Source organism: Molothrus ater, chromosome 10 (genome assembly GCF_012460135.2).
Source record: "Molothrus ater isolate BHLD 08-10-18 breed brown headed cowbird chromosome 10, BPBGC_Mater_1.1, whole genome shotgun sequence".
Lineage (NCBI taxonomy): Eukaryota > Metazoa > Chordata > Aves > Passeriformes > Icteridae > Molothrus > Molothrus ater.
Genome location: NC_050487.2, coordinates 21,753,118 through 21,765,332, shown reverse-complemented (window position 1 = coordinate 21,765,332; position 12,215 = coordinate 21,753,118). Strand labels below are relative to the sequence as shown.

Below are 12,215 nucleotides of genomic sequence, written 5' to 3'. Positions count from 1 at the left end.
TTAATTAATTCACAAAGAGGCAAATTTTGAGGGGAGAAGAAATTAACATATAAAACATGGAGGTTTCAAGTATTTTCACATTAGAGGTATTTTCTGAGGCCACATTCACACTGTCCACCCACCTGTATTGACAGAAACCCCAGCCCTTCCCTCCATGGCCAAACCTGCAGCAGGTCCCTCTGAGCCAGCCCTGCTCTGTGGGCAGTGGCCTTGGCAATATTCACAACATGAAGATTGAATAGTGTAAGCATGGCCCAGAGAATCTGAAAGAACATTATGAAATGGAATGATCTATGTTGCAGAAGGTCAAATAACAGTTTTCTGTAGCTGTGAAACTATTTCAAGAGATTATTAAAAACTGCAGTTTTCTCAGACACATAATGGTTCATGTGCTGCTCCCAAAAGGCCTTCCACACACTTCCAACCTTCATCAACAGTCAAAACGAATGTATCTTTTGTTGTCTTGATTAAAGCCTTCCATTTGCTTCCTCTGGGACTCTGAAAGGGCCCATCTTTGCATGGCCAGCTCTGCCAAGGCTGGAAGCTGTGTCAGTGCTGCCAACAACTCCCCAAACCATGGCCCACAGTCCCGGCAGGTCGATGGACTGAGGCTCACATCCAGCTCTGAGAGTTCCTTAAATGCTCCTAAACCTTGGCAGAAAACAGCCCAGCCTTCATCAGAGATGGTGTTGTTATAACTCAAATCCAGCTTCTGCAATCTGGCCAAGTGGCCATCTTGCCTCAGGGATGCTGTGAGAGATGACAGACACAAACACAATTAATAAATCCTGGTAACTGCTTTAAAAGCTTCTCAGAATAGGGAATTGTATTTTATTACCTCATTTCAGCAGTCAAACAGCAAGATTTAACTCCTCAGCAACATAAAACCACTTGCTGCTGATCTGAGACAGTTTTATGACAGCTGAAGGAGTTTACAACATTTAAAGCACAGGCTTTAAATGTTCAAAAGGAACAAAGTACTGAGTTAAAAGTGTGTGGTAACCTGAAAACCTTGGAGTCAGATGGAAGGAGGTTACATCAAGTGCCAATTGTAAGAGGCAGACAGGCTTTACAGGGAGATTTAGAAAGAGGAAAGCAAAACTAGGTGACTGACTACAACAGCCACCTCTCACTGTGGAAGGGCCAAATATACCCTAAAGGGGTCCTTAACACATGATTGGCAAAGGAGACACCCATCAAAGGTGATGGTTTTTGAAGTCAAAAGTATTTGGGCTTCACTTCACCAGATTTTACATTCCAGGGCCTTACAGTTGTCACACAGCTATTGCCAATGTCAGACACAAACCCCTGACTCAGGTCCACAGACTCAGAAGGAAGAGTACAAAATTAGCAAGTTTTTAAAAGGATCCTAGAATTTATTCCTTTATAGGTTCCCATTTTCCAGTATTTCTTAGCAGCTGCTAAGAGGTGGGTGAAAACATTTCTGGTTTACTTCTTCCCCAGTAGTCTGACTCCAGAAACCCACCTAATGACTGGGAGCTGGTAGTGTCTGTATTCCTGGCTGTCAGCACTGATATTTTCTCTAAAGAACTGAGCCATAAAACAGCATCTGAGCAAAATAAAACTCCTCAGATGCAGCTTTAAATATTTGATATAAAAAACAGATGCAAACCCTACATTTTCTACATTTTCTAAGTTATGCTGCTTTTTTTTTTTTTTTTTCATAGATAGAAGTGCTTAAATATTCTTTGCATTTTAGCCTTTTCAGCTTTTCCATTGGGCATGTCCAGGACACACAGAAAAATGAAAGCCCTTAGTGGGAAAAATACTCCTGTATTTTCCATGTTTTCATTTGATTTATGCAAAAACATGCTTAGCCCATGGAACAAGCCCCTTCTGAATTGTGGTCTAAACACCCTAGTTCTTTGAGTGCTAGTAAATACCATGTTATACTTACTTAGAAGTGCCAAATCTTCAGCCACCAGGTTACAGCTGCTCAGTCTTAACACTCGAATCTCCGTTGCAAGATTTAGTGCTCCCAAAAGCAGCTTTAGGTTCCCACCAACGCACTTATTCCAAGAAAGGTCTAATATCTCCAGTTCAGGAAGGTGAAGGGCAGCCTCAGCTGAAAAGATTAAGACCAGCAACTTCTGCTTACTAAGAGAAAACAACATGGCCTCAACAGACACCTCACCTGCAATTCACCCATAAGTAAGATCCTAACAGCCTGAATGTTTGTGCTTAAAATGAATTCTTTTATCTCAATAAAAGTCAGACAAAAGAAAATAAGAAGGCTCTGCCTATAGAATCTATCAGGACTCTATGGAGAGGGGGTTTTGTCTTTCTATTCACATTATTGCCTTGGCCTTGTTGCACTGAATTAATTTAATTTAACAGCTTGCTTTTAAACCATTTAATATCAATTTAAAGACAGCAATTCTTTTTGCTGTGAACTCACTGTTTAAGGTGAGATGCTTTGTATCTTTTGACAGTTCTGATTTCCATGGTGTCACTCTTACATAACTGCAGTGATATAAACATAATACTCTTTCTGCAAGGACCTCTGACCAGCTTAGCTTGCTACTGCTTCTGCTGGAGGCAGTCAAGTCTTACTCCAGGTTTAATGTCACGAGTACACAGTATGAAATACAAGTGCACAAGACACAGTAACTGAGAGATCCCTCTGTACTAAGATTTCATGTGCCATATGGAACACCTATCAAAGGCCACTAATCCAGAGATTTGCAATAAGTAGGTAAAAGAGGCTGAATTTACATATCCTGTGTTAGACTGGACTTTTCTTCACAGCTGTGCAATATCTTTTCCACCCCTGCAGTCATTTCCTCCACTGCCCCATGCTGAACTCTACCCCAGAAAGTTTCTACTGAAATTTTCACCTGCAGCAAGGTTAAATACTCTCAGTCAAAACTTCACCACACTGAGTGAAGTGTTACATCCAAACTATGATTACAGCATAATACATGTTTTTCTTTTTCTCCAAAATGAAGGGGTATATAAAAGCTCACTATCAGACAAAGCAATAAAAGAACTTCATCCCCTCAGGTATAGTAGAGGAAGTCATACAATTCTCTTCCCTTGCAAACTGGTCCCACAAAGCAGTGGTTTCATCACAGGCTTTTTCACTCAGGACCTGAGGTATAAGGTAACCATGATCCTTGGAGTTCAGCCAAAGGAGAAGGGAATGCTTTGACCTACAGGGATACACAGAGAATGGGAACACTTTAAAGAAACATTCCTACCTAGTGATGAAAGTGACTCTTCACCTAAGCCACAATTGCTGATAGTCACAGATCTCAGCTTTGGTAAAAACCTGAGCCTGCCCAGAAGAGGTTCTGATGAGAGTCCTACATTTTTATTCGAGGATAAATTCAGCTCTTGAAGATTGGAGAGTAAAGGTATCACCTGGGCTACAATAAAATGAAATATTTATTAGATAGTCACTGATCCATAACAACTGTGTAGTTGCATAGCCTGACATAATTGTTGTGTAGCCTGACATAATTTCTTTTCTTTATAAATCAATCCAAAAGTTTGGATCAAGCCAGCCAAGTTTTTACACCCAAGTTCATGGTGAGTAATGTTTTAGACCATAAATAGCCTTGTCATTTTCAGTAAAACTGTTTCAGCAGTTAAGTATTCCATACTATATGGAAGGTTGTTAGAACATGGCTTTCTGAAAATTTTCTGGGTGAAGTAGAGAATTTCCAAATGTCTTCATTGCTAAGTGAAACTTCTTTGTCTTAATGTTATTTTTCTCTATTATAAATAAATTAAAAATAAATCACAATTGATATTACTAATACTGATTATTTCCTAAAGCTTCATTGTCATCATCATCAAATCTTCAAGTTACCTTCTTTGTCATGGAAAATAGGATGTGGGCAATATAGGTTTTGAGTCATGGGATTTTTTTGTTAAGAGTAGAAACAAAGTTATGATAACGGAGAGAGAGAAATAAACCGTCTCACAAATTGATTGGGAAATGCCTTTTTCTTCATAGTAGTGTTTATAGTTGCATCAATTCAGCCTGGAGAAAGCACACAGCAGCAGCAATGCAACATCTCCTAAAATCACCCTCTTCTTGGTGTGCAGCTCACCAATGGGTTTTAGGCAGTTATATTTCCATGCACATACCCACCATGGATCCATCCAACTTATACCCCTGGGGGCTCTGTCCCTGGATATCTCCTAAATTACTGATTATCAAAAAAAAGCAGTGTTTGGTGGCAGTTTCCACATTCCCACTGTGGGTCTGAATCATGGCAGATTCAGGTTCTTAGTTCCACATGGGATCAGACACTCTGAGATTTCCTTTTGTTCAGCAAAAAAACCATTCCATATTGACAAAGAAAGCTCTCCCCCACACTGCATTTTCAGAGCTGCCTAATGAAAAAAAGTACTGAGCTCAGCTCTTCTGCCAGGCAGAATCTTTTATGTCTTTGAGATATTTTCAGAAGACAAAACCAAGATTCTTAAAAAGTTTCCTCAACGTGTCCTTACACAAAACAGTCATGTCCTCTTCTGTGACACAGCACTGGTGAAGATCAAGGACTTCCAGATTTTTCAAGCTGGCCAAGTGAGCTGTTGAGGCTTTAAAGCCACCACCAATCTCTCTGTTACATGAGATGTCTAATTTCCTTAGCTCTGCAAGGTGCTGTAAAGCAGTGTCTGAAATGCAAAAGGGAACAGGCTGGTCACTGTCTGCCACAACAGCCAGGTCAGGGCTTTGGCATTTATTTACTTAACGTCAAAGTTTGCACAAGGTATTGCAGGCAAAGCTCCTGGGCTAAGCTGCAGTGTATAATCACAGCAGACATTCAGTAATGCAGCAAAGCCTCCCTGTCCATGCAGCTCCATTCTTCTCTGGGAGAGCAGGTGAAGGTGAGGCCAGCTCATCCCCTACATCCAGTCAATCCTCAGCCTTTTGCAGAAATTACTGCTGGATGTTCTCATTAATGCCAGGTGTTTTGCCACATCCACCAGGGAGAGACACAGATAACAAGACCATTTCATGTGGCTTCACTGGACACTTTAAGTGGTAATGGTGAATTTGGATTTCCTTTGGAAAGCAGGATTAGCTTGTTAAAAGTTAGCTGTCCTGTCTGTGTCCTTGTCTATGTTCTGTCTGGGGAAAGAGGAAGCACGTCCTGAGAGCCACAGCTCCAGATGTGTCTCAGATAAATGGTGTGGAGGGTGACTCTCCCCACTGACTTTCACAAGCTTGAGCTCAGGGGAGATAAATTCAGCTCCTGCTGAAAGGCCCTGTAGTCTTTTACCAATCCTCAAAGAGCAAATCATGATTGCCCATTAATACTGCCAAACCATCAGCAAAATCCCACCTCATTGCCTTTCTTAAATGGTTTTCAGATGTACAATATATTCAGAATGAAAGTTTTCTGAAGGTAAGGTCTAACCTAAGCCCTGGAGGCTGTCTTGCTTTAATCCACACATGTGCAAGTTTAACTCTTTCAAGCCTGGCACATTTCTCAGATCCTGAGCAATAAGCTTCATGCTGCAGCCAATGTTTTTGTTGATAGAGATATCTAATACTTCGAGGTTTGGGATCACATTTAGAAGTTCAGCTGGGAAAAAAAAAGAAAAGAAAAGAAAACAAGAATTGGTAATTGTTTGGAATACATACAAGATGAACCCTAGAAAAATACAGCACCATGATAAACAGGAAGACGTGGCCAGGGTTTGCCTGTCAGTGTGGTTTAGACTTGCTAAGTTCCTGTTCTACCTAAACAACACTGTAAATAAAGACTGGGTAGGAATCATAAAAATCTGTGAAAAACATTTATAAAAATAAAAGTGGAAAAAATACAGGGACTGTTAGAAAAATACGGAGGAATAAAAAGCAGAAACACAAACAGAAGTTAAATTTTCTAATGAAAATACATAGGAATGTCTGTTACATATGGGGATCCTCCTGCAGTGGAGATGAGAGTCATGGGGCTTCTCTTTACTCAGTAAACACCTTTTAAAACATACAATGAGATAAAAAGACCACACAGGATTAAGCTGCTATGGTGAGAGGACAGAATGGTCAGTGGTTGCCAACTCAGCCTAAATTCCCAGTCCTCAGACCTTCTTTCCAATCCTATGGCTAATTACATATTCAGCTGCTTAATTTTGAGCAATTAGTGTTGGAAATTCTGGCACACATTTTTTGCTGAAGGTCACAAAAGATCCAGAAACCCCGGACCACTGAGGCAGCCAGACTGTGGTTTAGGTCTTCTCAACCCTCTCTCATATGATTAGAGAGAACAACTTTCTTCTTTGGAAGCAAGTGCACTAAATCCCCACATCATAAATACTGTTACAACGCAGAGCTGGAAATAAATTAACTTTTCACTGATATTGAGCTCAGTACAGCCATTATCTAAGTCAAATAAGTTTAATTTTTGTGAAGCCAGCCTTAGCCCAGCTCCATGGACACACATACCAAGGGATTCTCCATCCTTTGCTGTCAGGTTGCAGTCCGTCATTTTCAGACATTTTAATTTGCATCCTTCCTGAAGTTTTTTTGTCAGCAGTGATAGTTTACCACCAATGTTACTGTTCCATGATAAATCCAGTTCTTCAAGCTGAGAAACAATTTCAAATGCCTCTCCTACAACAGAAGTCTAGAATGAGTCATTCCATGTATCAATTTCAGTGCAAACAAAATACAGGTTTGGAATATATTAAAGAGGAAGGTTAGCTACTTAATACTCAAGTTACTTTATGATTAATGTCTTGCCAGGAAAATTGTTAAATAAATGAATTATTGCTTCTGCAGCAATGTTGTATAAAATCTCACATTGTCTAAGGAGCAACATAGATCACAAGTCATTGTCACAGTGCACACAAACCAGAAATTTATTCAGGTTCCCAAACCCTACTCAGGCTGTTTGGCCTGTGCTGGGACCAGAAAGTCCAGTCTAGAGGGAAATCAGTACAAGTGACAAGTCTGAATTTACTGTCCTGTAGAGTTCTGCTCTGTTTTATCTGGCAGATTTCCAACATCCTCTGTACTGCATCCACAGGTCATTTTGGAGGGAATGAAAGAATTCCTCTCACAACTATTTCTGAAACATGAAAGTTTCATTTCTGACAGGAATTTCTGAATCACTTCATAAGAAACCAAGATGAGCACTGTTTTGACTCAAACTAACTTTTCCATAATTTCAAGGCAGACAGAACTGACTTTTACTACATTTAGAAAAATCAGCGTTTTCAAGGCTTGGCACACCTGTCAGTGTGAACTGCGTTAGTGCTTATTTGAAATACTGACATCTCACTGTAAAATACAGCTTCCTAACTTCCTTTGTAGAGGAGGGAGGGAGAGCATATTTGCATAAACTCATTCCCAAGAAAGATCAATTAATCAGACCATATGCAAATGCAATTTCAAAGTGTCATACACATTTTTTTGATCTAAAGTCTAATAATTGAGAATTGTATTTCAATAGTAACATCCTTTCATGTCTGTGTGGTTTTCATAATTAATTTTTCACAAAAGATTTATAATAGAAAAATAATTAGTTCCATAAGTGAATATCCGGGTTTGAGAGGAAAGGCCACATTTTAATTCTTATTTTTGCATTTATTTTAAATTATTGCCTCGGTGTTGAATACTGAGCAATGCTCTACAGTTGAGAAGTGCAGCATTGCCTGTTTCTGTTTGACATGAGTACCATAGATTTCCAGACACATTTTCCTCCCAGAAGATAAATAAAGGAATATAACTCCAGGAATTGTTTCCTGTCACCTTTCACAGTCAAGCTCTGAGCAACTACATAGAATAGGTTGATATTATGGTTATATTTCAGACATTGATTTCTAAGCAGGATGTGCTGAGTCCACAAGAGGCCACATTTCTGCAGAGAGATGTGGACAAGGTCACACAGCCAGGATTGGCCTAAATACACAAGTTGTTTTCAAAATCACAGGCAAAATCAATGCAAACTGACTGTTGCTATTCCACGTGTCAAGGGCATCACATTTTGTCTGGAAATTCAAGTTCTGTGATCAATTTTCTGTCTGTCCCAGCAGAAGCTAAACTGAACTGGGAAGGAAACAGCATTGAAGAACCTGGCAGAAAGAATCAATTGCAAAAATAACCAATAAAATTCAGAAGGAGAAAAAGAACACCAACGAACAAAAACCAAATCTATGAGAAGGGTTCGGAAAAGAATGAAATAAATTTGAAAAAATAATTGAAAATTAAATACAGATTTCCAACTCATCAGAAACAGAACAGTTATTTTCACCAGCTTTTGTAGAGATGCTTATTTCCTCCCCAGGAGATTGCATGACTCACTTTTGAACTACCATCATAAATGTAATTTTATTTCTGAACCTTTCCTGGAAAAGGCTTGGATACGAATGACATAAACAAAGCCCAGCTTTATAACTCAGACCCATTTTAGAACTTTCAAAATAAGCAATGACTTTTATAATTTCTAATTGATTGTGTTTGTCCTTCTTTTAAATACAAACCACAGATCTACTCCGAAGTAAACTCCAGGCCCAGAGGTGACTCCGTGCCAGAAACTGACTGTGCAACACCACCTTAAAAACCTTTCTACCTCACACTTTGCAGAAAGCAGGGTGCAGGCACTCCAAGCAAAGAAGTAAGCAGAGGAATAAATTTCTCCCAGAGTTGAAAAAACACCAAATCATAAAGCTCTGAGGCAGCACTTCTGGTTTTAAGTCTTCTCCCAAAGGACCATTGGGGTTTTCATGATGAGCACTCACCTGTCCTGCAGCTCCAAGACCTAAGCTGACCCTATTGTGATTGACTCTGCTTCTAGGCAAAAAAAAAATGCAATCCAAATTAAAAATATTCTTTCCTGCAGATAGGACTGGATTCTCTTCCCTTCTGAGTATGAAAGCTTCACACCCTGAGGAATGAACTCTGCAGTTACCTAAAGGTGTAAGGTCACCCATAAGCCCAAGTTTCTACTGTTTCACAGCAGGAGTTTACTTTGCCCAGTGTGGAAGCAGCAGGAGTAGGATGTAGGAAGAGATGAGATGGATTACATTAGCCCCAAGCTGTCTAGAAGTAAATGTAAATGCAATCCTGTACCTAAGGAGATGACATCCTCAGCTGTCAGCCTGCAGTTGTTAAGTCGGAGGACTTTTAACAGGCTCACGTGCTGAAGATGGACAGTGAGAGCTTTCAAAGTCCCTCCAACACCACCATTCCAGGCCAGGCTGAGCTCTTCCAGCTCTGGGAGAAATGGCAGTAAAGAAGCTGTAAGGAAAGAAAAGAAAAAGGTTTTCTGTTTGCACACCCTGGATATCACTACATCTTAATATTGAGATGTTTTCTACAACCAATACAGAATTATAAAGCCATGACAATTTGTACCTCACTTTTCTTATCTTCCCTGTAAGGACAATAATCTTCTTCACAGACCTGCATGATTTCTATATTTATATGCATAACATAATTGACATAATTTATTAATTAATATTTCTCAGGGACCTGGGACCATTAGATGAAATGTTAAAATGGCCTGTATAAAAGAAAGGGAAGGGAAAAGAGGAGAGGCAATAATAGAACAGGCAAATAAAAATTAAAGAAATACATGAAGTGATTAGTTGAATAAAATGTGCATTTACCCAACTCTGTTATATCTGCTGCACTCAGTGCACAATTATTTAGATCCAGATTCTTGCTGCTGGGTTTCTTCCCCAGTTTCTCCATGAACTGGTTAAATCTCTGCTCACCAGATGGTGACTCTGCTTCAGAAGTGAGATGTGAAAGTCCATCTGAGCCACAAAGAAATAGGGCCCTGGTTACCTCTGCTAATAAACACAAGGTGTAAAACCTGCCTGAGGCTGCCAGGTGAAGACTTTAGGAAATTAATTAAATCTGACAATGAAGCAGGCTCTATTTTTCATCAATGTGGACCAACAACCTGACTGATAAGATCATTATAGATCAAATCAATACAAAAGTCCTCCTGCATTTTCATACAACATCTGTGTAAGGTAGTTCCTGCTTTTCTGAGCTTTGCAAAGCAAAAAAGTACAGAAAATAGCAATCCACTCTCAGTAGCTGCCCTCTTATCATTTCCCCAAACTGACCCAGACCCCTTAGGACAAAGGACGGGGTTCTAGGCTTCACCTTCCATCTCCTTTTGAAAAATAGTTCCATTTTCTCTGGAGTGGATGTAAAAAGTATCCTTGTGTGTGCAAAATAGCATCCATTAGGGATTCCCATTCCCTTCCTCTCCTCCTGCCCAGTGCCAAGTGATAGGAAATATCTGCTCCTGCTCTCTTCAGACTGCTTTAGCAGGACAGCAGGACACTGACCCATCTTAAATACAACAGGCCAAGCTACTGCTCAAAGCTTGGCTCTGAATACAAATAAGCTCTGGAACTAATGAGCTGACTTCAGCACTGACTCTTACATTGCAGACCAAGAGAGAAGTCACCCAAAAGCTTTACCCTTCCTCAGCAATGTGGATCTAACTCCTTGCTTAGCACCTATCAAATCAGAGGGTACATCTTTGATAATGTTCCAATCAGAAGTAAACCCTGGCTAGAGGATAAACTGTAGGCAGCAAATACAGGACTTTGGCTAGCAAGAAAACAGCTGATTTGCTATGAAATTAAAATATTTACAATACACGTGTTTCATTATTGTACCAGCATTACCTTCTACAGAGGGATCTTGCTTTTCACTCTGATCATCACTTCTACCATTGCTTATTTCTGTTTCTTCAATTTCCCTTCTGTCCTTGCCTTCAGATTTCCCAAACTCAAAGCCTTTGAAGAACTGTTTGATGGCTGAAGGCTGCTCTTTCCTTTTTTCAGGAGCACATTTCTTTCCTTGGAACTGTTTTATAACAAAATCAAATGGGGAACTCTTCAGGTTGTCCTCTTCATGTCTATCCTGGCAGTTCTGGTCATCTTTCAGGGGATCAGCAGACAGAATAAGTGTGAATTAGAATTAGAATTTAGTAATGTTTACTCTTGCTTACCTTTTTTCATAATGGCAGATGCACTGAGAATTTGCCACCGTTCCTCCACCCAACCATGTATCATAGCCATGACACAAGTGTTCAGGAGCAGAGCACTTACAATCACAAAAAGCTGAGGCAATGTTGAAAATCTGGCATTAACTGTTGTCACAGTTGTATTCCTTAGAAATACAAAAATGGTACAAGCCAATGTACCTTGATGTACATGCACTGTTACTGAGCTGTAGAGCAATCCTGCTTTCCATGGCTGTGATTTCCTTCTGTAGAGAGACATTATTTTAAACAAAGAACATACCTGTCTTTTCCATGGCTACACCTGCGGTTCCCTTTCACACTTTTCAGTTTTTACAGCACTTTCAGGCTTTGTGGGATAGGTGAGCCATGGCATGCAAACAAAACCTCACTCATTTCCTTAATAGGAACTTTCCATGCAGTTTTCTCTCACAAGTTTCTGTTTTCATCAGTTTGACAGCAGCAGCAGCTCTGCACAAGTGGTTTGTTGGCTCTTTCCTGATGCCTCTATTCCTCTGTACTCTACCCCAAAGTCTGCCGGTCTTGGGGCTGACAAGTCCATTTAAATGCTCCGATCATGTCCCAGCTTCGATCGCTCTCAAGGCAGAAATCAGGAAGTGGCAGCAAAATCTTCGCTACTGCTCACAAACCACTGCATGCCCCCGAGACAGCTGTTGTTAGGAGAGGCTGAGTCACCGCAGAGATCAGATTACAAGAGTACCTGAAGAAAAGCTCTTTGTTTTCCCACCCCTTTTGTCCATACTGGTCAGCAAAGTGCTGGAGGCACAGCTCAGTCAGAAAAAGGGAGGACGGACACTCCTGATCATTTTAGGAGACACAAGAGAAGTCACAACCATCTTCTGGGCAACACCACGGTACAACATTACAATGCAATCATTGGACACACCTTATGTATACTTCAAACTCTACTACATCTTTTTTTTTTTTTTTTTTTTGTCTGTCTGTCCTAAATTCTGATTTCCTCAATGGCGAATATCACAATTTCTGTTTTTATCCTACTCACAGCCATTTCTGCTGAATCTCTTTAGCCTTGATAATCTTTTTCAGTCTATGGGGTCTTGCCTTTGCAGGCTAAACCAGGCAAATCCTTCTCCCCTCCTGTGGCAAACTCTCCATTTCCCTTATCATTTCCTGCTCACCTTTGTCTGCACCTGGTGCAATATAATTTCTACTTCCTTAAACACAAGGGACCATCCACTGTCTGTATACACTAAAGACATA

At 40.1% G+C, this 12,215-nt stretch overlaps 1 protein-coding gene across 1 annotated transcript; it reads right to left on the bottom strand.

Annotated features, from left to right (window-relative positions):
* Positions 1-430: 430 nt before the first annotated feature.
* Positions 431-11,319, bottom strand: LRRC31 (leucine rich repeat containing 31). The gene is made up of 10 exons (XM_036389096.1): positions 11,257-11,319; positions 10,636-10,890; positions 9,595-9,744; positions 9,056-9,223; positions 6,428-6,595; positions 5,397-5,564; positions 4,483-4,650; positions 3,222-3,389; positions 1,919-2,086; positions 431-750 (listed from the first exon to the last, which is right to left on the bottom strand). Exons 1-10 carry the CDS (start codon positions 11,267-11,269, stop codon positions 431-433), a joined length of 1,746 nt encoding a protein of 581 aa, XP_036244989.1. The 5' UTR covers positions 11,270-11,319.
* Positions 11,320-12,215: the final 896 nt, after the last annotated feature.

Excerpts from the sequence above, each read along its gene's own strand:
- LRRC31 (XM_036389096.1), bottom strand. Across the intron at positions 5,565-6,427 it reads AAAGGATGGAGAATCCCTTG|CTGAACTTCTAAATGTGATC; the intron begins GTATGTGTGTCC and ends TTTTTTTCCCAG. Across the intron at positions 751-1,918 it reads TGAAGATTTGGCACTTCTAA|CATCCCTGAGGCAAGATGGC; the intron begins GTAAGTATAACA and ends CATCTCTCACAG.